Raw genomic sequence first — 24376 nt, forward strand, 5'->3', positions numbered from 1 at the left:
TTGAGTTTACACTAAAAGGATTAAGGAGGTTTTTGCAGTCTTTGGGGGAAAAGGAAAAAAAACATGCGTTTGTTGATTTTGATGGGGCATCAACCTTGGACTACATTCCTGGTGTTTGTTTCTCTTCCATCTGCTGTCACCTGAGCCCAGCCACTCAGGTGTATTAAGCAAACAAATCTGCTAGTTGAAGGGATGATATCCTGAAATGACACTTTTTCCCATTTGTGTGGTGCTGAAAAGAAAATGTGCTGGCTGCACTGCAATTTAAACAAATGCTGCCGAAGGCCTCTTAGGGCTGTCATTGATTTAACAGGTACATCTGACGTTGTACTTTATTACCCGTCAGAGAATGCAGTCACTCTGTAAACTGTTCCAGCTGAATGCTTTCTTTTTCTCTCAGAATGCGATTTTTTCCTCCTTTCTAAGCAACTTTGGAAAAAATTGCCCCAGCTTCTTTAAGTGCTTGATGAATTGATCCAGCTTTCCGTCATGCAGATGCCAATCTGAGTATCCGTTTTGACAGTGATAGACACATACCTCGATTTTCTCTATTTGGCTCTCCGTTTCTTCTGCTCATGCTGAAGGCGATGGATCGCTCCATCAAGGGTGTCTGTCATAATCTGTGGGCTGAAACCACCAGCTGCAGCACCAGCGGCTGGGGAATAAAACTGTGCTGGTGTTTTGCGACCATATCAGATGCTTACAGGCTTTGAGCTTTAACAATAGTGGGTGTGACTGAGACTGTCATTTTCTGTATGTCTGTAAGCTCTTATGGGGGTTTTTCATCGAGTTGTCAGCCTCATCTCAAAGGGAGTGATGTTTGGGCACTTCAACCTGTAGCTCATAGTCTGAGGGTCATGATGTAGAAACTTGCACCGTACAATCAGTTGTCTCAATGTCAGAATCACTCCAGAAGTAATATTGGAATTACCATCGTTTAAGTAGCCTGACTATCACTTGAGTTTGTTCATACTGTACATAGATTTAAATTAGAAGCATGACAACCAATGTGGCATTGAATGTTGCGCTGTTGAGTGCCCTTATTTAACTCAAGCTAGCTAGAATGCAAAGGGTGGCTTCAGTACAGACTCTTCACACTACATAATTTACTTAAACACTTGTTCAGACTGCTTTGTGCATTGTCATGCTTATTCATGTAGTCTAATTTGTTTGTCTTTTATGGAAACCTTGTAATCAACACACAGAACCTTTCAAAGAGGAGAAAAGAGGTTAATTTTCCTGTTAAAGTGTTTACAGTTGCCAGGTTTGGCTTCTGTTTCACCAATTATCTTTGCACACTGGAGCAAGCTCTATCTGTCAGTTAGCATAAAAGCACCTAAATGAGATGCAGATGTAGTCACGGAACATGCCATGACTTTTATGATCGAAATGGAATGAAAATGCCCTTTTGTTTCTGGGAGATAATTTGAGTTACATGTGTTCGGTTCCATTTGTGCTGTGTGGTAAGAGTTTGTAGCATTTAGACATGCTGAGATGATTTTTTTTAAGTTGTTCTCCCCCCACTCGTTGGCTGGAAGGTGGCAGGCTGTCAGAAGGATTTTAATACATTGAGGCAACATGTGACAACTCCATTCTCTATGGACTGTGTTCCTGCAGCAGCTTAAATCTCTTATTGAATGGAAAATCTTAACCCAGTTGATGTCACCAGGAAATCATGTTTATTCGTTCTAAGAATAAATGCTTGAGTCTGCTTCAGTTTGGTGATAGGCTACAGTTTCTCTTTTTATTATCATCCCCATTCCTTTGGCTAAGCTACGTTGTGCTCTGTTAGGCTTTTTTAACTGTGTGATTTACATTTATGCATATTTTAAGAAGTACTTTGCTTCTCAGACAAGATGTAGCCATATTTATTTCATGACTGACACACTCCACGAATTAAAATATTTGACAGCTGACTGAAAATGTTTCTGTAAAGCAAGTCAAGCATGATGAATTTCATCAACTTTGCATGCAAATGATACAATTAGATGCAAGAAAGAGACGGACCAATAGACTCTATTTCAATAATTTACATTTATCTATGGTCGACTGTCATTGACTTTTGTACACTGCCATGCAACCAAAATCGAGTTAAAACTGTTAAGTGATGATTAATCAGAGAAATTAGTGTCATCTAATGCTGCATTTGTGCACAGGTCTGAAGCTTACTACAGAGGTTTAGCTCATTTGTTCTCAGGAGGAAGAAACAATTATAAATACGAAAAACACTTCAACATTCAAAGAAAGTGCTGCTTTGCTGCTGCCAGAGCTGGAGCAAGGCAAGAGATTGCATTGCGTGAAAAGAACCAAGAAAAATGGATGGAAAGTTCATGCCTGATGAGATCATTGTGGCTGAAACGTTCCAGCCTTGATTGACTGTAAAATACAGTGGACAAAATAAGTTTGTTAATGGTCTGTATGATTAAAACCAAACTGTTTAAAATATTGTTTTTATTTTATTTTCCTTTTGTAAGGTCATGTTATCTTGAGCTACACTGATCTATAACATTGGAAGAAATCTCTTTAACCTCATCTGCATCCTCTGACACTTCTAAATGAGATAACAATCAGCACATTCTGTTGGAGGTAATGTAGAGTTACCGCCAAGCCCTTTTATGGTAAGGGGGATTATTTAATGGAATAAACTTCTAAATATGTAATTTTGATACACTGAGATGATTTTTTTATCAGTGACTGATGACTGTCAGGAGATGTCATAGAATTTTAATCTAAATGTGTCATTCTTTGACTAATGGGAGCATGTAACCAGTATTGAATTGCATTATGTGTAGCATTTAAAAGTTCTTAAAATGTCTGCAAGAACGCTACAAATGTGTCAGCCTTTTTAGACCATATTATACCTGTTTGCAAATGTGATTGTTTGGGTGTTGCAGTTTTTATATTAATGTAGTCTCTCTATACTTCTCTGTCTAGGCTTGGCCTCAGGTTTAGAGATCACATCTACAGGGCCAACCTCCATAGAGAAGGCCAGCGGTCAGAGCGTGAAGCTGGATTGCCATTTCACTCTGGCCCCAGAGGATTCTGGACCGCTGGATATTGAATGGAGCTTGGTGTCCTCTGACAGCCAGAGTGAAGACAAAGTGGTATGTCTTGATGTCCCTCACAGATCTGTCCTCTCTTTGGCTTTGATTTGGTACCATCAAACTTTGTTCTTGCCTTGTGGGTGCATAAAGAGCAACTTGCAGCTTTCTGATCCCAATGAATTGCTTTATATGAAAGTTAAACAGAAGTAGATTTTTGACAAAAATATGTCGATATATATATACTTCAGTACCATTTAGAGTAGTATTTGTAACAGAGTTTTATACCCAGTTAGAAATGACACAGCTGTGCCTTGAAAATATGTTTATGTGCATATGACAGAGCACAGCTTTATAATTAAGAGCTTGTCAGGTGAAACAAAGACCAGAAACAAGGATTATAAGAAATGGTGGTCATCAGCGAGAAATTGCTTTGCAGTTTGATGTTAACTGGTTGAGAGCAGAGCAGTGTGTTGCAAAGCAAGAATAAGGGGTTAGTGAGGGATGTTGAACCTCAAGTAAGGCTGCCGCTAACGACGCGTCGACTAATCGTCTGAGCACGATACGTCATCAAAAGCGGAAGTGAGCACGCAATGCAACAGAAATCATGCAGAACATGGATGGACATCCGCGCTGCATCCTGCATATATATGCAGGATGCAGCGCTGACATCTGCCTTTAAATACAGCTGTACAGTAAACACTGACATCTGCGTTTAGAAACAGCTGTATAGCAAATACTGACATCCGCGTTTACGATACAGCGCGGATGTCAGCGCTGTACCGGCCAAATATAATATAGGCTATGCAAGATACAGCGCGGATGTCCGTCCATGTTCCGCGCCCCGGTCGGACGGTGATTTCTGTTGCATTGCGCGGTCACTTCCGCTTTTGATTACATATCGTGCTCAGACAATTAGTCGACGCGTCGTTAGCGGCAGCCCTAGCGTCAAGCCAAACTTTTCACATACTAGGTCACCATGGCAACTGATGCTGCACAGCTAATCTAATCTGGAGCTAATCTGCAGGAGGTTATGTTGAGTTTTTGATTTTAATCAGAATCTAAGAAGTGTCTTTCATTCATCAACTTGTTCCCTGTAAACTTTTTTGAATGGTACAGATTCTTAACTGAGGAAATGCGTTATATCTGCAAACCTGTTGAGCCAAGCGCTACTAAAACTATTGAACAAAGCCACCCAACTACAGTATTGGACAACATGTCGTGCTACCTCAAGATCCTACATGCATTCAGTTGATGATATGGAAAATGCTTAAATATGCTTTTAGACTAGGTCCTAATGTGCTGCAAAGACCTCTTTAGAAAGCTGGTACTGCAACTTGGAAAACTGATCATTATTTATTTGGATGGGACAGTGCATATTATTGAAAATACAATCTCATAATAGACTACTGATATTTGTCACAGAAGACATTTAAGCAGTAATTTTAATTTTACTTTGATTTGGCCAAAACTGAAATGATATCCTTCATAATGGGACAGTGTCAGACCGAAATGCACTTCTTTATTGTCATATTTAATATATAAAGTTGATGGTGTTAACCGCTCTAACATGCAGCCGTCACATTAAAACAAAATGGCCACATTAAAAGTGTTTCTTGCCTCATTTATCCTATTGTATAGCCTAGCCGCGCTAGACAACCCACGGCAATGAATTTAATTCTCTGCCAGGGTGGGTCTCGTTACCCTCCATAAGGCTCGAGGTTGGATTCTCCTAAAACTGGCCGACAAATCACCATGAAGTCAGAAGGCGGGCGTAACTAAGTGACGACAGAGGTGCGACGATTCTGACAGAAACAACCAGAAACAACTAGCCTAGCTGCGCTAGACAACCCACGGCAACAAATTTAATTCTCTGCTAGGGTCGACAACAAAAACTACAACAGTCGTTGAGCTCCATTAGCACCGACTCTGAATAATCTTTCTGTTAACATGTCTGTAATATACTTGAGCTTCACCCATTGACTGTATAAATAAGGCTTCACCAAACTCCCGCATCCTCTGACTTCCGGCGCTCTAGGAGCCTATTCGTTGCGCTGATTGGTTGTATACCTACCCAATTGCTGCAGAGTGATTTGATAGACAACCTTTTAGCCCGCCTCCCTCCCTGTCGAGAGTTCCTAGACCCTTGTGTCTTCAGACCTGGGTCTAGCGCGGCTAGGCTACCTATTGTATTGAAGTCTGGGGAAATTGTTATAAGAGCAACTTAATGCCTTTAATTGTACTACAAAAGAGAGCAATAAGAATTGTACGTGGTGCTCAGCACTTTGATCACACTAATCCACTTTTTTAGGTTCATCTGTTCTAAAACTAATTGACCTAGTCGACTAAAACCGCACAGATAATGTTCAAGGCATCTAAGAACTTTCTTCCTGCAAACATATAGAGCCTATTTCATGATAGAGATGCTCATCACTCTTATAATCTTAGAGCAAGTAACAAACTTTATCAATCAAAAGTAAGATCCACCTTAAAATCCACCTCAGTTTCTGTTCGGGGAGTTAAATTATGGAGTGGGTTAACAGAGAATAACAGGGCTTGTCCAAATATTTATCAATTTAAAAAAGCATTTAAAAGAAGTGTGATGTTGAAATATTAACAGAGAGACTCATGCCCTTAGCCGTGTGTGTGTGGAACAGCTGTTACAAACACACACACATGATGATTAGGAATCCCCATTTTTTTATAAGCCGACATCTACTTAAAATTATATTTAAGTAAAAATCATAATAATTGATTAATATTTATAATGGTCATAAGATATGGTAATAACAATGACAAGTAATAATAATGTTGTTTGTTATTATTGTTAATATTAATTAAAAGCAAAAGGGGTCGTATTGCCCGGTGTATTGGAAGGAATGGGGTTGGTTTGGGGTCAGGGAATGTGGGCCGATCTGTGTCTGTCTAGGTGTCTTTCTGTTGTTGTTGTGGGGGGATTGGAATTTTAAAAGCTTTTGCTTCATCCATCCCCTTTTCAAATCATGCATGTTACAGTGGGGAAAATAAGTATTGAACGCGTCAACTTTTTTCTCACATTCATTTCCAAAGATGCAATTCAAACAAAATTTCTACCAGACATTGATATTAACTCAAATAATCCACACATGAAAAGAAATCACAACATTCAGGTCCATAAATAATGATTATGTGGAATTAAGTGAGATAACACAGGAAAAAAGTATTGAACACGCTAACTGAGACTCATCTAATACTTGGTGGAGAAGCCTTTGTTTGCAATGACAGCTTCCAGACGCTTCTTGTATGTTTTAACTAATCGCCCACACTGCTCAGGTGTGATTTTAGCCCATTCCTCTGCACAGATTGTCTTTAAATCTTGAATATTCTTTGGTGCCCTCTGGTGAACCCTTTTCTTGAGTTCTTTCCACAAATGTTCAATTGGATTTAAGTCAAGTGATTGACTAGGCCATTCTGACAGATTGATTTTCTTTTTTGAAACCATTTGAGAGTCAACTTTGCCGTGTGCTTTGGATTGTTGTCCTGCTGGAAGGTCCAGCCACATCTCATCCTGGTGGATGGCAGCAGATTCATATCAAGAATTTCCCGATACACGGCTCCATTCATTGCTCCGTCAATTATATGAAGTTTGCCAGTACCATGAGATGAGAAACAACCCCATGCCATGATGCTTCCACCTCCAAATTTCACTGTTGGTATAGTGTTTTTTGGGTGATGTGCAGTGCCATTTCTCCTCCAAACATGGTATGTAGTATGACAGCCGAAAAGTTCAATTTTGGTCTCATCTGACCAGACACATTCTCCCAGTATTCTACAGGCTTGTCAAGATGCTGTTTAGCAAACTTTAAACGAGCTTCAACATGTCTTTTGTTGAGGAATGGAGTCTTGAGAAAAAAGGTGACGCGTTCAATACTTATTTTCCCCACTGTATATTGTTTTCTGTTTTGTTAAATGTAATTGTGTGCGGGTTTGAAATAAACTTTTCTGAATCTGAATTTGTAGGAGCAGCTATAATAAGTTACGATACAATTTGTTTTCTATTCTTCATAGTTCTTGTAACATCTTGCTACTCTTACAGGTTGGAGTTTATGCAACCTGCACAAACACAATAATTCAACATGGTGAAAAATTCTGAAATGCAAAGTAATGAGAAAAAGACTTATGGCCTCCTGCTGCTGCACAGAGCATGGCAGAGACAACTCCTTTATGAGACCCAGTAGTACCTGTTAAGAGAGCTGCTCAATATGCTATTTTTTCATCTAAATTTCTACATTATGTAAATCATATGAAATCTTGCATTAACAATCATTTCAAAGTTACATTAAAAATGATCTACCTGCAAATTTAATAGGATTTTTGCTCCTACCTGATATTCTATATGTAGATTCTCTCACACAGGTCTCTTTAATATTTCAAAAACAGATAACAGATCTGTGTTTCATTTTTTTTCCATGTGTTATAGATGTTAGAAGTCCCTCACTTGTTCAGGTTCTCCAGCTTTTCTCTAAATTGTTCTCCTGAGGGGGGGCCTGTGTGGTTTCGTGTGTTATGCAATACAGGTTCTATGGTAGGCGTTTATTTTCTTTAGTGTTGTATTGTAATAAAACAAGTAAACACTATGCAATACAAATATAATTTGAGTCACATGCACTTCCACTGAGCATGTGTTCTCTGTAGTGCTCTCAGACACGCTCTCTCGAATGAAAGTAATGGGAGCTGTCTGTAACTGAGGCAGTTTTTCCTCTGTAGCACAGCCTTTAGCAGTGGAACAGGGACCCAACACAACTCTGCAGGATCTCCACATGCCCTGAGGGCTTTAGCAGCCATAGAGACAGATTTTTGCTCCAGTGGTGTGGTCCTCTCCTCTGGCTGTCTGCTCACCTACCTCCCACCTGTCAAAGCCTTCTCATCCCTCTCTTCCACTCCCTTTTTTCACCCTTGTGTCCTGTGGCTGTAGTTTTTTTTGTTAGACAAATGTTACAAATAGGTCACACAGCCTTATCATTAGGTGTGTCTGTCGTCCACCCTCTGTCCTCTTTGTCCACTGACTCACCCAACCCTGCTGTTGCCCAGCTAGGGCTTTGCGCTCTTGCTTCTGTTCCTTACATTTTTGCTTGTCTGGAGTTGTGCCTTTGCAGAGTTTCCATTTGCACCAATTTTTTTTTCTATGAGTCATTAGCTGTAGTGTTGAAGGAAGTATGGGTGCAGTTAAAAAGTTTTTCAGTATTTTTTGCTCTTAGCATATCAGTGGTTCAGGTCAGTGTTAATTTCAGTGCCTTTACAATGTAGTTTTTCTCTGTAATGCCACAAGTAGAGCGGCAATCTGATTAGTTGACAGTTCATTTGCATCTATTTTGATAATCAGACTAAGCAAGTTTGTAAAGAACAAAAAATGTTTAAATTTTCGGATTACAGTTTCTTACAATTAAATGTTTTCTTTCCTCCTCCATGAAGAAAACTGTTCATCTTTGGGCTATGGATAAAAGACAGTCTTGGGACACAGACATATTTCATCATTTTATAGACCAAATATTAGTCATTTCATTAATAAAATATGCTACAGAATAATTGACTGATTTGGAAAAAAATGTTAGCTGCTTCCCTATAATTATAATAATAATAAAATAGTAATACTGGTATTTTTGTCTGCTTAATCTTAGACTGATGAATGGAGTGAACTATTGTAAAGGAAGGAGGGTTGTAGTGGTGGCACTGTGGTGTTAGGTGTGATTGTGAGGTAGTGGAAGATGGTTTCCATGGCTCCTGGGTCAGGAAGGAGGGACCCTTTCCAGAATTTTGTTCCAGGCCCCAGGGAGTTCAGGCTGGGTAGGACCGTACCTAACTCAGAATTTTATCTGTTGAATCTGACTTTTCCTGCAGGATTGTAAGACTTCTTTATTTCTTAAAACATAAAAATAGTTGTTTATTCTTAGTTGTTTGCATCTTTTAAAACTTTTTTTTAAAGACAGTTTTGCCACTTGGCTGTGTCCAGTGCCTAATTTATAAATCCAGAGGTCCCAGGACCCAGAGAGGGTGACGACACTGCAAGACCGTAGAAAAAAACTCACGGAACGCATTGAAAAATTCGCAGTGCCTTGAGGACATTGAATGACACGTAGGTGTTTACTGTCCTCACCAACAAAGCATAATTTATTTGCATTTGATAATCAGGACATTCAGAATCGTTACTCAAAATCAGCAGGGGGAGACACTTAGAAACAGCTGTTTGTGGCTTCCCACTCTCTCTTTGACTGTCCTATCACTTCCCCATCATTTCCCTGCTGTCTGTGAATTGCAGGGAAATGAGGGTAAAGTGGAATTAGAGCCGAAAAGCCCTATTTACAGCCACGAAAAGCAAGCAGGCTAAGAAATCAAACTAAGTGAGGTGGTCTGTTTATCAATAATCGCTCAGTTTCAATACTATCACTGTGTGACCCGCGTGACTGACATCTCACTCTCTCTTTTTAATCAGATTTACAATACGTCCAAAATAGACCAATGGGAAATATTAACATAAGATAACATTGGATATTACGCAAAATGTGTTTACTGATGGCAACATTAAATAGATGCCTTCCCAATCTGGGAGGTTCTGGATCCTGTTCCAGCACGATCCAGCACAAGTTAGGCCTGGGCAGTGTCCAATGTGTGCACACTGAAATGTTGCCAAACCTTAGTAAGCCAGACCTCTCATGTTGAACGCATTTGTTCTCCTTGACCTGTCAGATTTTGCTCGCTATATACACACACTTACATCGGTATAGCCCTTAACCAATATGCAGTCATGCATAGAGTAAATTCTTTGCAATTAGTGGCATATTAATTCCAAGGGTCTGTTTTAATATATATGACATTGTTAAATAGAATTAGGGCAATGTGCTCGAGCCAAAGCGAACAGGCCTAACAAAGAATTGGCTAAATTTTATAGCCACAGGCTCCCAGAGGAACCTTTGCTCACATGGTTTGGATTAGCAAATCCAGGCTTCACTTAAAGGAACACCTACTATTAGATAAATTTTGGATTTGAGAAGTAGCCAAAAGAAAAAGTCTACACCATCACACAGTAGGGAGCTTTAAATGCTGTTTTTTTTCAAATGGGAAGATGGGTTTCATGATGTCTGGTGTGTGCAAATACTGTTTACTTTAAGAATTTAGTTCATATAATGTGCCATACATTCCAGAGGCTGGTTTCACAGACATAGATTTAGCTTGGATACAGCAAATGACCAGACGTCAGGTAGATGTTTAAAGTTATTCATTTCCCAAAGCAATGTGGTTCTTGTCTACGGTACACTGAATTCTGGGTAAATAAACTTATTGCAAAGTAAAATATCGAAAACAACTGATGATGTCTTTACTGCTGTATGTTTCCAGTAGCTTTCTTGGGCCTCGAAAAGCTTTTTGCCTTGTCATTGCTCTTTCTGTAACTGTTGACAAACCACAAATTATCAGCCATGTTTTCCTTTTTTGTTGTTGTTGGATGGTGCTGGTCAGCAAGTCTGACTCACCAGATAGAGGATGAAGTATTAACCTGCCAGTGGCCACTCTTCTAAGCTGGCATTCTCCTCTCCTTCCACTATCTGTGTGCTACCATTTTCAGAATTCCCTTTATCAATTACAACCTGCAGGCAGCAAAATACTACACTGAGAATTTCAAGTTTTACACAGGATTTGAATTGTGCAGCATGACGGCCCTGCTGGTCTTTTATCGGTGGTTTATCTATTTGAATCACAGAGCTCATCTACCTGCTTTTAACTGTCCTACCACAACAACTGAAGGAACACTGAAGCTGCATCCTGGGCTTAGCCCCGCCCGTGACAACTATGATTGGTTTAAAAAAAAAAATACAAACCAGCTTGAGTGTTTTGTTTCATTCTATAGCAGATTTCTGTGCTACAGAATGGGCAGTAGTCTTAGGTCTGAGTTAGCCTGGTGTTTTTTGGCTTAAAATTAGTCAATTGTGTTTTTTGTGAAACAGTCAAACATACATTAGACTAATCTATAAGCAAAATACATATTGACATAGCACTACAGACCCTCTAAAATATCTTTGTGAAACCAGCCTCAGCTGTGTTTTCTTTGCACTGATGCAATCAGAAATAATGCCGTAGCATTATTTATTCAGCCCTGTGTCTAGTGGGAAGCGATGGCCCCCCTTCATCTGACATATTCCACATATCGTCAGGGTCTTTTAGGGGTGGTGAAGCATAGCTAATGCATGTTGCTTTGTGTGGCTTGAATGAGAGATGCCAGGCATGCCTACAGTAACAGTCATTTGCATTTGGCTCTCATTGCCTGGCTACAGATGAACTGAAAAGAGGGTGTGCCCCTCTGAGCATTTACGACCACTGTGAAAACATTTAGAAAAACAATCATGAAAAGCAAATGTGAATGGTGTGAATAGGAGATGGATTTGCTAAGAAAAGTACATGACTTTATCTCATAAACTGCTTCTTTTGTCCTTGAGCGTAACAGCAGAGCCTTTTGTTTACTGAAGTTATTGCAACAGGACTGTGTGTATGTTGACAAAGTATTGAAGGATTTGGATGTAAAGCCATGACAAGGTTTTGTTAAAATAGCGTTGTGTTATTGCTCACAGCCATGTTTTGTTACATTCCCCTTAGCCTCAGTATTGAAGGACGCTAATTCCATTTTCAGGTAGTGATTCTGTGTTCACCTTTCAAAGGCGTTCGGAGCAGAGCTGTTCTGTGAAAGCTTGTGGCAGCAGCACTTTGAGTCTTTCAAGTTAAAAGCGTCAGTTGGAATGCAAAGACACAATGCTGCTCTCTCTGAGCTCTGCAGGTTGTTTAGAGTATACAGGTATCACTGCTTGCTGCTTTGCCTCTCAAATGAGCTGCACCTTTTCCTCTTGGCTCCCTGAGCAACAGCATCACATGACAATGATCTCATCCTAACATGTGTCTGGTGAAACTAAGACTGGCCAGTCGAGGTCTTTTACCTCTGCAGCATGATCCATCTACTGAGAATAGCTCGGCCAGGTGGCGATTGTATCATTGAGTGTCCTACCTGTTATGAAACGCAGCACACAGACAGTGGTGCTCTTCTGTTGTTTCCCCTGCCAGCTTGTCTAGTCATTTGCCCTTTTCATTTTCATTCCCCGGGCTCTTTATGGGATTTTTTTATTGGATCATGATTCTCAAGGTTATTGTGCAGTTCAGTTTTTTTTTTTAGCTGGAGGTGTGCATGTGTGTAAGCACTCCCATCTGTGTGCCTGTGAAGTGGTTGAGCCCAAGTGAGAGTTCTTGTCTGGCTGAGCTTGGGGCAATTTAATTTCCTTTCCTCCGTGGTCTCATCTCATATATCGCTGTTATTATTGCTGATGTTCTGATCCCCAGTGAAGTTAGAAGGATAGGTTTTCCTCCCCTGAGAGCCAGGTGGAATTTTAATAGAATTACCCATTTATATTGCTAATATGTACAAGATGAACACAGTGTCCATTGTGAGCACTCCTCCCTTATAGCACCAGAAACTAGTCTTTCAGTTGGAATTAGAGCAGTAGGGCAACTTGATAAAGACACACAAGAGCCTCACTGATTTCTTTTCTTTTGTTTTACTCTTCTCATGCTTCCTTCAAGTGCTCCGCCTCATCTGATGGGTTCATTTTTCTCCCTCTCCTCCTACCATGTTAAGTTTTTCTTTCTCCTCCTCTCCACCCAGGGGTATTGCTGTGCGTATGCCTAATGTTGATCGTGGCACAGAAACGCCTGTTGATGATTGTCTCGGTGGAAATGTGGAGGAATATGCCAGTGTCTATGAAAGAGAATGAGAACTCTTTTCATTGCTGTTCGTGTTTCTTTTACCCTCCTTCTTCTTTTCCTTGTGTTTTTGTTTCCTCCCTTCACTATCACCCCACTATGAACTAGCAGGCTTCTCGTTGGCTCCACCTGGCCTTTATTTCTAGGCATTTCCTTGCTGCTTTCAAGACCCAGACAGTGTTTGTCTGAGTGTGTGTGCTTGCGTGCGTGTGTGTGTGTGTGTGTGGCAGAGAAGTGCTTGGACAGAATTGGGAGCTTTATTGACACAGCAGGTGTTGATTTAGCTCCACAGTGGTGGCTTTGTTTGTTCCACCTTCATTCTTCTTACACACAGAAAGGGCAAAACAGCGCAGGCTGCCAGGCTGAAGGACACTATAGACATAAAAGAGAGGGTACTTTCTCTCTTCCATATATTTTGTTGGTTCAGTGAGCAAGGCCTTTGCTTTCAGAAAGCACACAACTGTCATTTCAGGGCCTTTGTTTTATTTTCTGGAAGGACTTTTTGTTTTCATTAAAGACAAAGGCAGATACACTACATCATACTAACCAAGTTTAAGTTTGTTTTAACATTCCTGTGTGCCTTTTCCACAACCAGGTGATCCTGTACTCAGGTGACAGGGTCTATGAGGACTACTATCCCCCCATGAAGGGTCGAGTTCACTTCAACTCAGCTGACCCCAAGAACGGAGATGCCTCCATCAACCTGATAGGGCTTAAGTCGTCTGACTCGGGCACCTACAATTGTAAGGTGAAGAAGGCTCCTGGTATACGCAGCAGGAAGCTGCATCTGATCGTCATGGGTGAGTGGAGCGGTGCCTAGAGTAGGACAAACCACTCAATAGACTGCAGCGTTAAGCTAACATTTTTTTTCTCAGAGGGTAAATTCTGTTTTTCCACAGTGGAAATGCACCAGATCATATGCCCTTTGCCATCTTTGGCTGTTTTGATGTAATCCCTTCTAAAATCCAGTGCATAACCTTCCCAGTGGCTGTAACGCATTGCCCTCTTTGTGATACAATTCTGTGTTCACCCGAGATGCTCTGTGATTGTCTGCAATGTTAATCCAGATTGTTTTTCCATAAAATATTGCTGTCATAATTTATTATGCATCACAAGTATTAGTTTCGATGAACAAAATCATTATGTTGCTCATTGCAGATTATCAAGTACAATGTGTTTAATATGTTTTAATAACAATCTTGTTATCATGCAAGTGTTTTGCAATATTATGAGATTTGAGTTTGCATTAATATTTTGAAACCATAATTAAAACATTGGATTTTACATACAGGATTAAAAAATAATTTAGAATATTACATGTACTGTTCAAAGTGCCATTCTGTCTTTTGTGGACAAACTGATAGGAAATGGAGTCCATGCATTCAGCTGTGTTTTTTTTAATTATTATTATTACACAGGGTGAGATGGGTGACACGTCAGAGTTGTATAAGTCAGATGATTCACTCCCTAGGCAAACGCACACTCACACACAGTGGCCTCGCTGGTCAGTCAACCAGCTAAATGATGCTGAACGTGAATCACCTCCCGAAACCCGCCTGCTATTTGCATATGGGAAAAACAGCCCGCATGTACAACACTGCTCTGTGTTGTGAGATAAGCTGCATATTGTGCTGTTGTCAGAATAGTTACTTCATTCTGAAGGTACGACAAGCTTCAGAAAATGGCTGCTGTTCCTGTTGACATGATATAATATCACATCCACAAATGTGACGACACTGCACCAACTAGTTCAACCACAATGACATGAGCCTTTGAAAAACAAACAGGTTTCATTGTAGTTGTGTTGTGGCAGCACTAAGCAGTTTGCAGATTAAAGAGATCTATGCCCGCAGATAATCTGACCATGAAATGTGACTAAAGCTGACTCAAGAACCATTGACAAAGCCTTCGGGAGGCTGCTTTACATAAAAACTGATCCAAACTGAAGCAGCATGAAAAAAATAGTCACTATATAAGTCATCATTAATAAATGCTCTTGTGTACTTGCTGTGATAGCTTTTCCTGCAGGCTACAGTTTCACATCCTTAACCAGTGAGAGAGATCAGCGAGTCTGCTGATTTTTCAGTTCATTTCATGCCCATTTAAAAAAAAAAAAAACTGATCAGTGTTTCATAAAGATTGCCCAGTTACTAATCTTGTACATAACTGGGCTGTATATCAGATGTCACTGTTCAGCAACAGTCTGATATGATGCATAAAGAAATACCAGTTGCGAGTATTATCCAGTTGCTGGTACATTTGTGCTGCATTCATGCCCTTTGGATGCCTTTTTGTTAAAGTATCAAAAACTCATGTCTCCCCCTTAGAACATCCATCCATCCATTCTCTATACACCGCTTTATCCTCACTAGGGTCGCGGGGGAGGAGGCTGGAGCCTATCCCAGCTGACTCGGGCGAAGGCAGGGTACACCCTGGACAGGTCACCAGTCTGTCGTAGGGCTACATATACAGACAAACAATCACACTCACATTCACACCTACGGGCAATTTAGAGTAATCAATTAACCTCAGCATATTTTTGGACTGTGGGAGGAAGCCGGAGTACCCGGAGAAAACCCACGCATGCACAGGGAAAACATGCAAACTCCATGCAGAAAGATCCCAGGCCCACCCCGGGATTTGAACCGGGGATCTTCTTGCTGCAAGGTGAAAGTGCTAACCACTACCCCACTGTGCAACCCCCCCCAGAACAGATTTTCTAAAATGTACAAATCATTCCAGTGTTACAATTAATATTTTGTAGTACCTACTGTCAAGATGATGGTTCTAGATGTAATCTGTATTTTTTAATTGTAGTCTGCTGAGTGACTAAAATGTAAATTCTGAAAAAAATGTTCATTGTGTTAAATTATAGCCACATTTAGCAATAGCATGACTATGTGGGCATGGGAGAGAAATGACTCGAGGCTACTGAAGCTGACAGGCTGCTTGCTATTGACCCCAGGGCAGGGGTATTCTAAGCAAAGAAACATTGACAAGGAGAGGTGGGGACATTCTGCCTGCTCTGCATTTTACCTAGAGGTTGATCTTGTCACAAGGTGGATGGTCCCGAAGAACAGGGTGGACATGCACGAACACAAACATACCTCAGTATATTCTCTGGCTGATGCTGTGGCTTGTCACAAACACTGCCATATGCAGGTATACACACACGTGCTGACACCTTCAGTACACACGGTGTCCAGGTACTGTACAGGAGGTAGCATGCCTTGTTGTGTATTCTCCTCTCGTTGCAGCAGGACATTGAAGTTAACAGGAGGAGAGTACCCACCTGCAGTTCAGCACTGCATGTCAGCAACTGCGAGAACCTTTCCTGACTAGACCCCACCTATACCCTCAACAGCCAATCACTCTGCTCTGCCTGAGTCCAGACAGTCCTCATCACATCTCGGATGTCACTGCAAAACTCAACAGCCAGTCTCATTATTTCTCACTTTCTTTGCCACTAATCGCTTACATTTCACTTTACCAATCAGCGGTCACTCTCTGAAGCTTTGCATCTCCAGGCAGCAGCACATACCACAATCTAACTGTTCTTTTCATCTCATCTCGTCCCCAAGATAGCCTTGTGCAACTCATAAATCTCAGTTCATTGTTCATTTTAAAGAGCTGGGATGTCTGCATCGCTCTGTCCTTTGTCTCGCTGTGCTCCTGCAGCCTCTGCCACCTTCGCCTTTGACCTCATCTCTCAAACAAATAAATCTGCTCATTGGACAGCGGTCCTAATATAAGGAGCTGTATGTTTCAGCCCTCTGATGTGTCATGTTGACTTTCACCTTTAAAAGATGCATTCAAAATGTCATAGCTCTTTGACATTTACTGTGTGTTGGGCGAATGTGTGTGTAGGTGCAACACAACCGCAGCAAAGAGCAGACCAGTGGTTAGCAGGCGCACAGCCTTGGCCCCCATCACTCTGCCATCTGTCCATCAGTGCTCGCCTCATTTTTGCTCTCCTGCTCTCTGTTTTGCCCCCTCTGTCCTCACCCTGTGTGTGGTTATTAGATTAGTAGGAGCACTCAGTACTGTCAGTGTACTGTTAATCCTCACGGTTATGCCTGCTAAGCCCCCCCCCCCCCCCCCCCCCCCAGCCTGACACCTGGTTCGGATCTGGAGAGCGCCACTCCAGGGTTTTGTTGTTACAGAACCCATTACCACATCATGATGTCAGCTTTCTGTCAGTGAACATAGAGCACAGACTTTGGCCTCAGACTTTCTCTATCCAAACATTACCCATCATAGTCCCTTTCTCTTTTTCTCTCCTTCCCCGCCTCCCCTGTACTGCTTTGCCTGGCTCACTCTGTCTGGGCTTCACTGAAATCGGTCTGCTTTTAATTTGGAGCTCTGTTTGTTTTGAATCCCCCATCTCATCTCCTGCCAACACTCTGACTGACTGAGGAGTGTTTGTCCACGTTTTTGCACAGCTTGAAGACAGAAAGCTTTGCTCTCCATCCTTAACGGCGAATGCAATGTGCATGTGTGTGCGTCTCCAATGGCCCACAGTTCCTTTCTTCCTTGTGATTATCTTGAGTGACAGCTCCTGTAATGATGACAGCTGTATCAATTACTCTGATTACTGCTCTCATTTTCCTGATGACTGCTGCTTTGAGCAAGGGAGACTATCAGCTTTAGGACTTCACAATACACAGGCATGCAACTTGCCCACAACATGCAAGATGGAAAAATAACAGGGTTGCAGGAGGACTGTGTTATTCTGAGCTAATGTGACCACCTGGATGTGTCTGTTGCTTTTCACCTCTCTGAATTGCTTCCCTCTGTTTCTTTTCTTCCCATAGTAAAGCCATCCAAGCCCAGGTGCTACACTGAAGGCCCCACAGTAGAAGGCAAAGACATTGTATTGAGGTGTACAGCTGATGAAGGAACTAAACCCATGCAATACAGCTGGGAGAGGACCAGTGACAGCAAGCTGCTGCCCGCCTCTGCTGTGTTGGGTAAAGAACCTTTTTAGTAGCACTCTCAAGCAAATGGAGGACTCTGAGTCCCACACACAGGTCCTGTTTCTTTAACACTGTCATCATTTCATTGATGTGTTTTTTCTCTCACTACAGATCCTATGGGAGGCACCATTAACGTAAGGAATGCATCTGCCAGCACATCTGGCACCTATCGCTGCGTTGCCAGTAACCGTGTTGGCACAGAGGAATGTTTCCTCAATCTCAATGTGACACCTCGTGAGTGCTCGACCAACTTCATATTGATGCACTAGCCTATATTCAGCCTGTTTCACATTTAGACCTGTTGCCGTGCCGCTGTCAGATGGTCCGCTGGCCAGGGTGTTTGGTGCTCTGGAACACAAAAACATAGACCATAATTTCACTTTTGAAGCTACAAAAGCTTGTCACTAGGGCAGTATAAAACAGCAAATTGTAATTTATAAGCTGGGATCTGTTTTGCTTGAAAATCAACTTATTTGAATATCAAATAGTTTGCTGATTTATTTTCTGTAGATTGATTAATCTACTTACTGACTTATCATGGCTATAGTTGGGATTTTTCAGTCTGGCTGAAAGTGGTGGGCCAACCATCAAACCGACTGTCATTGCCATCTGTTACACCATATGTACAGCTCACTGTGTTACCTTTGTGACTATGCCTTTGTTCTGGCAACATTAGTACACATTTTTTAACTGGCACTAACAATCCTTCTTTGCCCCATTGTTGAATTGAAAGTGCGCATCTAGGATTTATTAAGTTAGATTATTACATCGCATGGATACAGAAAGTATATTTGTATCTTTTTTCCAGTGACATTGGTGATTATTGTGCTTTAGAAAGGTGTCTCTTTTTTCAATTGGATAAACTGAAAAAGCTGCAAAAATGTCAGAATTATTACTTTAAGCCACAGTCAGAGCAATCCTTTTACAAAACCTAGCACTACATATCAACGTCATTGTTGGACGTAAAGCTTTAGTTACATTCAAGCCATTGCTACTCAAATGTTTTCCAAATCTTTAAAACCTTTTCTTCTTTGTGTTGTCCAGCCCCAAACACTGCTGGCCGCATTGCTGGAGCTGTAATTGGTGTCCTCTTGTTCCTCATCCTCCTTGCCATCATCCTATTCTGCTTTTGCCGTGCCCGTCACAGGAAGAAGTACGAGAAGGAAATCTGCAATGAGATAAGGTACGCTCACTAAAACATCAATGAGATTTGGGACACAGATAAACTAAGCTCCCTCTTGATGGATAAATATTTCGGATTACTGTCTAGCCTTTGCTTCATAACGAGGAATATGTCTCAAGTTGTATATTACTGGATTACAAGTATACAGCAAAATGCTATTGGGTATGTGTGATTATTGCTCTCAGCTTCACATGTGGTGTGACCTGTGGTCATCTTAGACGCACACACAACACCACAAACATGTCTCCGACTCCCCCAACAACCATGAAAATGGTTTCTCTCCATCAGCGTTTTTCTTTTTTCACCCCTCCTCAAATAAACAGCTGTGGTAATCAGTTTGAAAGCTTTGTTTGTTCTGTGGATCCTGTGTAATGTCTGCTGCTAGCTGCCACCAGCCCCCTTTCCACACCCTCCTACTCTGCCCCTCCACTCCAGCCCTCCAGCCCTGCACCGTCCAACTCTCCATCCGGCCTATGGGCTCTGTAAAACCACTGGGCTTACTATCACTCTGCTGTGGACTGAATCTGTCTAAGACCACAATGTGACACTGTTCACGCTGTAGGACAAAGAGGATTAGACCAATGGTCCTGACTCGTATACACAGACACACATTTGCTGAAACACCACAGCATGAAGCTGTGGACTACACAAGCTTTGGCCCCTCAGGCTCCATTTGATTGAGCATTTAACTGGATTATTGCTGCTTATTAGTTGTTAATGTGGTGGCAGAGGGAGTAGAGGGCATCGCTGTATTTGGATGCTCAGCTCAATCTCTACAGGCTATTACACAGTCAGTGTGACTGAGCTCTGCAGACACTGTCTGACCAATCAAACGGTCTGACTCCAATTATTTGTCCCTTTTTATTGAGTCAAATCATGTTTCGCACTTGAAATGACTCTTGCAGCCTCCTTGAGTATTCATTGTTTTCTCCTCTGCCTTATACCTGTGCACTATCAGACTTCATTATTGTTCATAGCACATTAGAGAATTATTTTCAGTATTACATTTCTCAAGACTCAAGACCTTTATTTATCACAAACACAATTATACACAGTATAATGTGCAGTGAAATATATTGTACACCTGACATGATGCTCAGGTAAACTAATAATAGTGAGTTTCTAGTCTTGCCATGTTGTCTAACAATGCTGCTGTCTCTGTGTCCTCTCAGAGAAGATGTGCCCCCGCCTAAGAGCCGCGTTTCAACAGCACGCAGCTTCACTGTGGGCAGCCAGCGCTCTTCCCTGGGCTCCATGTCTCCTTCCAACCTGCATGAGTACGCCCTGAAGCCCCAGTACGACAAGATTCCCTCATCAGAGGACTACGATAGGCCTCCGAGCCACGCCCCTCTGCCCCCTCCCTCTGCTGCCAAGATGGCCGTCCCCAACCTCAGTCGTATGGGGGCCATCCCTGTCATGATCCCTGCTCAGAACAGGGATGGCTCAATCGTCTAGCATGTCCTCTTCTTGCGAAAGGACTGTACAGTGAGGGAGGGAATGGAGGAGGAAGGGAGTGAGACACAAGCCAATGAAGATGGAGCAAGAGCCGGGATGGCCTGACTTTTAGCTCATTATTTACAAATGGGATTATCCTCCTTTTATGAAGACCTGGCTCTGCTGTGATGCTGACAAGAGAATTTAAGTTGTACTGGAGTCACAACAGAACACAGTAACTTTTTATCAAATACAAAAAAAAAAACTTTTAAGAATTTCATTGCCCTGGACTTCACAGAAAAAAATGAATTAGTGTGGATATAAAGCAGGATGGTCAATATACAAATTATATTGTACATATGTGAATGCATGTTTTTTTTTTTTTTTTTTAAATTTAGATGGCCCTTACTTTAGAGATGCTGTATGTTTAAAAACAGATTCAGGCCCCTGATTGGACCACTATACAGCTTTGTGCATGCATGTATGTTTAAAATCGCAGCTGCGAGTGTGAATGTAAGTGTGTGTATGGGAGAAGGAGTTTGGGAAATGTATAGTTCATTTATTTTCTTTCAATGCCTATGTAGCAGTACGATCATTTTTCAGATGTTCCAGTCTTTCCTAGTTAGTTTTTGAAGGACTTATAAGGAGGAAGTTCACAGATTTAATCCTTGAACCAAGCTGAAAAATGTCTATATAGGTCAGCCGTTTTCTGTTGAACCGTTGTGCTGTTGTTTGAATTGTCCACTCTGTGTTTGGCTGGGGGCTTAAGGGGGACAGGATTGGCTGGTAGTGAAGGGGAGGGTCAGGCTACTACAACTTGTGATTGGGTGCATTATTGCTTCTTGACCGAGCTTAAAAAGGCCCACTGTCCATCCCCCTACCATTAAGCAGAGATTTTAATAGAGGTGTATCGGGGAATAACAGGAGCAGCTGGACAACAAGGTTCACTGAGCAATCAGCTTTGATTGTGTTTGACTGTCAACAGGCCCCTAACTCCACTGACTATGTAGACTTCCCCAATCACACACACACATACACTGTTAGCAGGACAAGAGCACCAAGTCACGTCAGAAGTGCCACAAATGTAATTCTTCCTATTTGCAATTGCTTTACAAGGACCCAATATCGTGATTGACCTTCAGTCTGTGGCCAATATGAAACCCTTCATAGCTTTTCTGGTATTAATTGGACCTTTTAATGAAAGATATAAAGCGTGTGGGCATTGAGAAAGATCCCACTTACTGAGAGCCTTAGAAATGCTGATTACTGTTTCTGTGCGTGTACATTACAGCCGCTGTGCTTTGAGCTCATTTTGCGGTCACTCAGTTGGGATCATATAAATGCTGGTTCAGTCTTTGCAGTCTGTGGGTTATGTCAGCCTTCCATGCAGACTCTTTCATTGTTTAGAAGCCCAATCTATCATTCTGTCTACTACTTTACAAGAAAACTGTTGTGAATGCTTAGTTTATTGTTTCTTTTTGCTGTGACGCCTTATTCCACTCCTTATTTCAGCCTCACACACCTTCCCTCAGTTCGCCTCCTCACTGCTGGGTTTTAATGACTTCTGTTGTGCCTTGTTGCCCCACTTGTTTTGTAGCACGTCCACCAATGTGCTATGTGCAATAGCATCATCCTGCATAGGAATCACTGCCATGAGAACGTTATAATAATCCAAACCCAGTAAACCTATTGATTGTTCTCTGTTGCCTTGATTAGGTCAAGTCTAGGATTTCCCACGCCCACTCACCCCGTACAGATTCTCCCGTAGCTTAACAGAACTTTTAGCTCTGTTGGATTTTTCTGTTCCAAAACATGACTTCATGTATGACTTTTTTTTTTTTTTTTATGTTTATTTAAACTTCAACAATTGATGAGCTTTTCTTTTTTAAAAATAACCTAAATGGTTCTGGCTGTGTGTATAAATATCCTGTCACAGTAACCCTATCTAATCACAACACAATTGAATGATATAAAAACGATGATGTCTATATGGATGTATATGTGGTGCTCTGCTGTGCTGTGCTTGGCAAATCTATATCTAAAACAGAAGAGGAGGGGCTAGTCAGTGCAGTGCAGTTGCTCTTTGGTACATTTGTAATTGAGTGAGTGAGTGCATTTCAAGTTGTGTGTGAATTCTAGTGTCTAAAGAGAGGTGACAGCTGTAGAAACGTTTTGGCCCCTACACTTCAGATTTGATGTACCACCAAGAAAAATGAGACCTGGGCTTGCCTTGACAAGAAATTACATCTGTCAGTTCTACTGCAGTTCACGTGTGTATGTGTGTGCGCGTGCGTGTGCGTATTGTACACGAGGGGAGTTTGTAGTCTGGATGGGCCCCTATAGAATTCTAGCTAGACTCTTTACCTGCTGGTGAAGTGTACAGAGCTCATAGAGAGATGGTCCTGTCACTGTCCCTCTGTGCTCGGAACATTATTGACAACTACTACTAACAATATTAACTGTAGCTTTGACATCAGCGTACTAATACTGTATGAAGATCTCCTTTGAGGTTTGCACACTGTGTGTAAACCAGTTTTCTTTCTGTGTGTATTTTTTGTGCTGTATTTTTGAATAATAAAAGTCCATAAACTGAAAAAAACAGCCAGCCGCGATTGTTTATTTGTTTACAGAAGTAGCAACTGTTGGCTTGAGCGTGACGAAAACTTAATTCCTCTCCTCTCCAGCGGTGCGTGCTCTCCGGGGACTCGACCTCTTGCCGCTTCCTGACTGTGATTAATTTTAATCAGCCGGTGAATTCCGCCCCTTACACCAGGTGAGGTGACTTTCTAACCACTTAATGACTGTAATTAATCAATGAAGTGGGAAGGAGCAATCACAGCCTGCCATCTCCAGTGCTCACTGTTCACCTCAGAATAAACACACACCGGGGTGTGACTCGACCATCCACTCTTCCTATAGGCTTCTTATTGACTCGTTGTCATTCCCTGCTGCACTGTATTGTCCCTGGCGTCTAGGCCATTTGTTTCAACATTTGCTTAGCTTTTTTCAATTACCGCCAATTTCCTCCTTTAGTTAATGTGCTGGCTAATTACTTTGATTGCAAGCCAGCACTATTCAAAGTTGTACAAAATTGGTTTCCTAATTAAGTATGCTGAATGATGGGAAATGCCTGCGCAACAGCTGAGGGACAAATCGCACACACATTAGTGGTATGTTCTCCTATTGTGACTGCTGTCACCTTCCTCACACTCTTTATACACTTAACAACATGCTGGTGATCCCTGACATGTGGCTAGATCGATAGCTGATTATTAGCCAATAGCTCCACTGTGTGTAGCTGGTTGACAGGTAGTCAATAAAAAGACTAAAGCACTTAGTAGCAGTGCTAAGCGGACGTCCATTGCTATAATTGGATGTTAGTAATAGATAGGGCTCCAGAGCATTGATCTGTGGCTAGTCGAAGTCTCTTGTGTAACGTAATGGTTCCCCAGCAGCTCTGCACATCAGGGCTTCTGTCAGACGCCGGCTGTGTTCAGCTGCAGTGATAGCAGCACAATCACAGCCAACTTACAAATGGGTGTGCTGGGATATAATGGCACTTTTATGGCTGTGCATTCAAAACACTCATTAAAAGGACATTTGTGATGTCTGCTACTGCACGTGTGCAGATTAGATTTATGGACTAAACGCTGTTCCCTCATTGAATTAATGTACAATGAGTCATACATCATCCCTCAGTGTGCTCCAGCCCAATATCCATTTGTGACATTTTTTTTAAAATTATTTTTTTACCTCATGTCCTCGTTCACATAGCTGAAGGGAGAGAGTGGTGTGTGCTAAGTACCTGGGGATTTGTGCCTGCCTCCCACTTCCCCAGCTCCCTCCCTTCTGCCTGGGTAAGGTATTAATTGTTTGCACAGATCAAGGAGGCTGGTATAGCAAAAAAGGCTGATTGGTTCTCCAGGAGGGTTTCCTTGGCAACCTTATCTGGTTGTACACAGTCTAAG

At 41.7% G+C, this 24376-nt stretch overlaps 1 protein-coding gene across 1 annotated transcript in view; it reads left to right on the forward strand.

The window, feature by feature from the left end:
- cxadr (CXADR Ig-like cell adhesion molecule) overlaps positions 1-23009 on the forward strand; it is a 46747-nt gene extending 23738 nt beyond the window's left edge. Inside the window, exons 2-7 of the mRNA XM_022199357.2 lie at positions 2935-3104; positions 13411-13615; positions 17630-17785; positions 17903-18025; positions 18836-18974; positions 20147-23009. Of these exons, the coding sequence (XP_022055049.1) occupies positions 2935-3104; positions 13411-13615; positions 17630-17785; positions 17903-18025; positions 18836-18974; positions 20147-20429 (1076 nt within the window). The 3' untranslated portion in view covers positions 20430-23009. The remainder of the gene's footprint in view (positions 1-2934; positions 3105-13410; positions 13616-17629; positions 17786-17902; positions 18026-18835; positions 18975-20146) is intronic.
- The last annotated feature ends 1367 nt before the right edge of the window (positions 23010-24376 follow it).

The sequence above is a fragment of the Acanthochromis polyacanthus genome, chromosome 17 (genome assembly GCF_021347895.1).
Source record: "Acanthochromis polyacanthus isolate Apoly-LR-REF ecotype Palm Island chromosome 17, KAUST_Apoly_ChrSc, whole genome shotgun sequence".
In the NCBI taxonomy this organism is placed as follows: domain Eukaryota; kingdom Metazoa; phylum Chordata; class Actinopteri; family Pomacentridae; genus Acanthochromis; species Acanthochromis polyacanthus.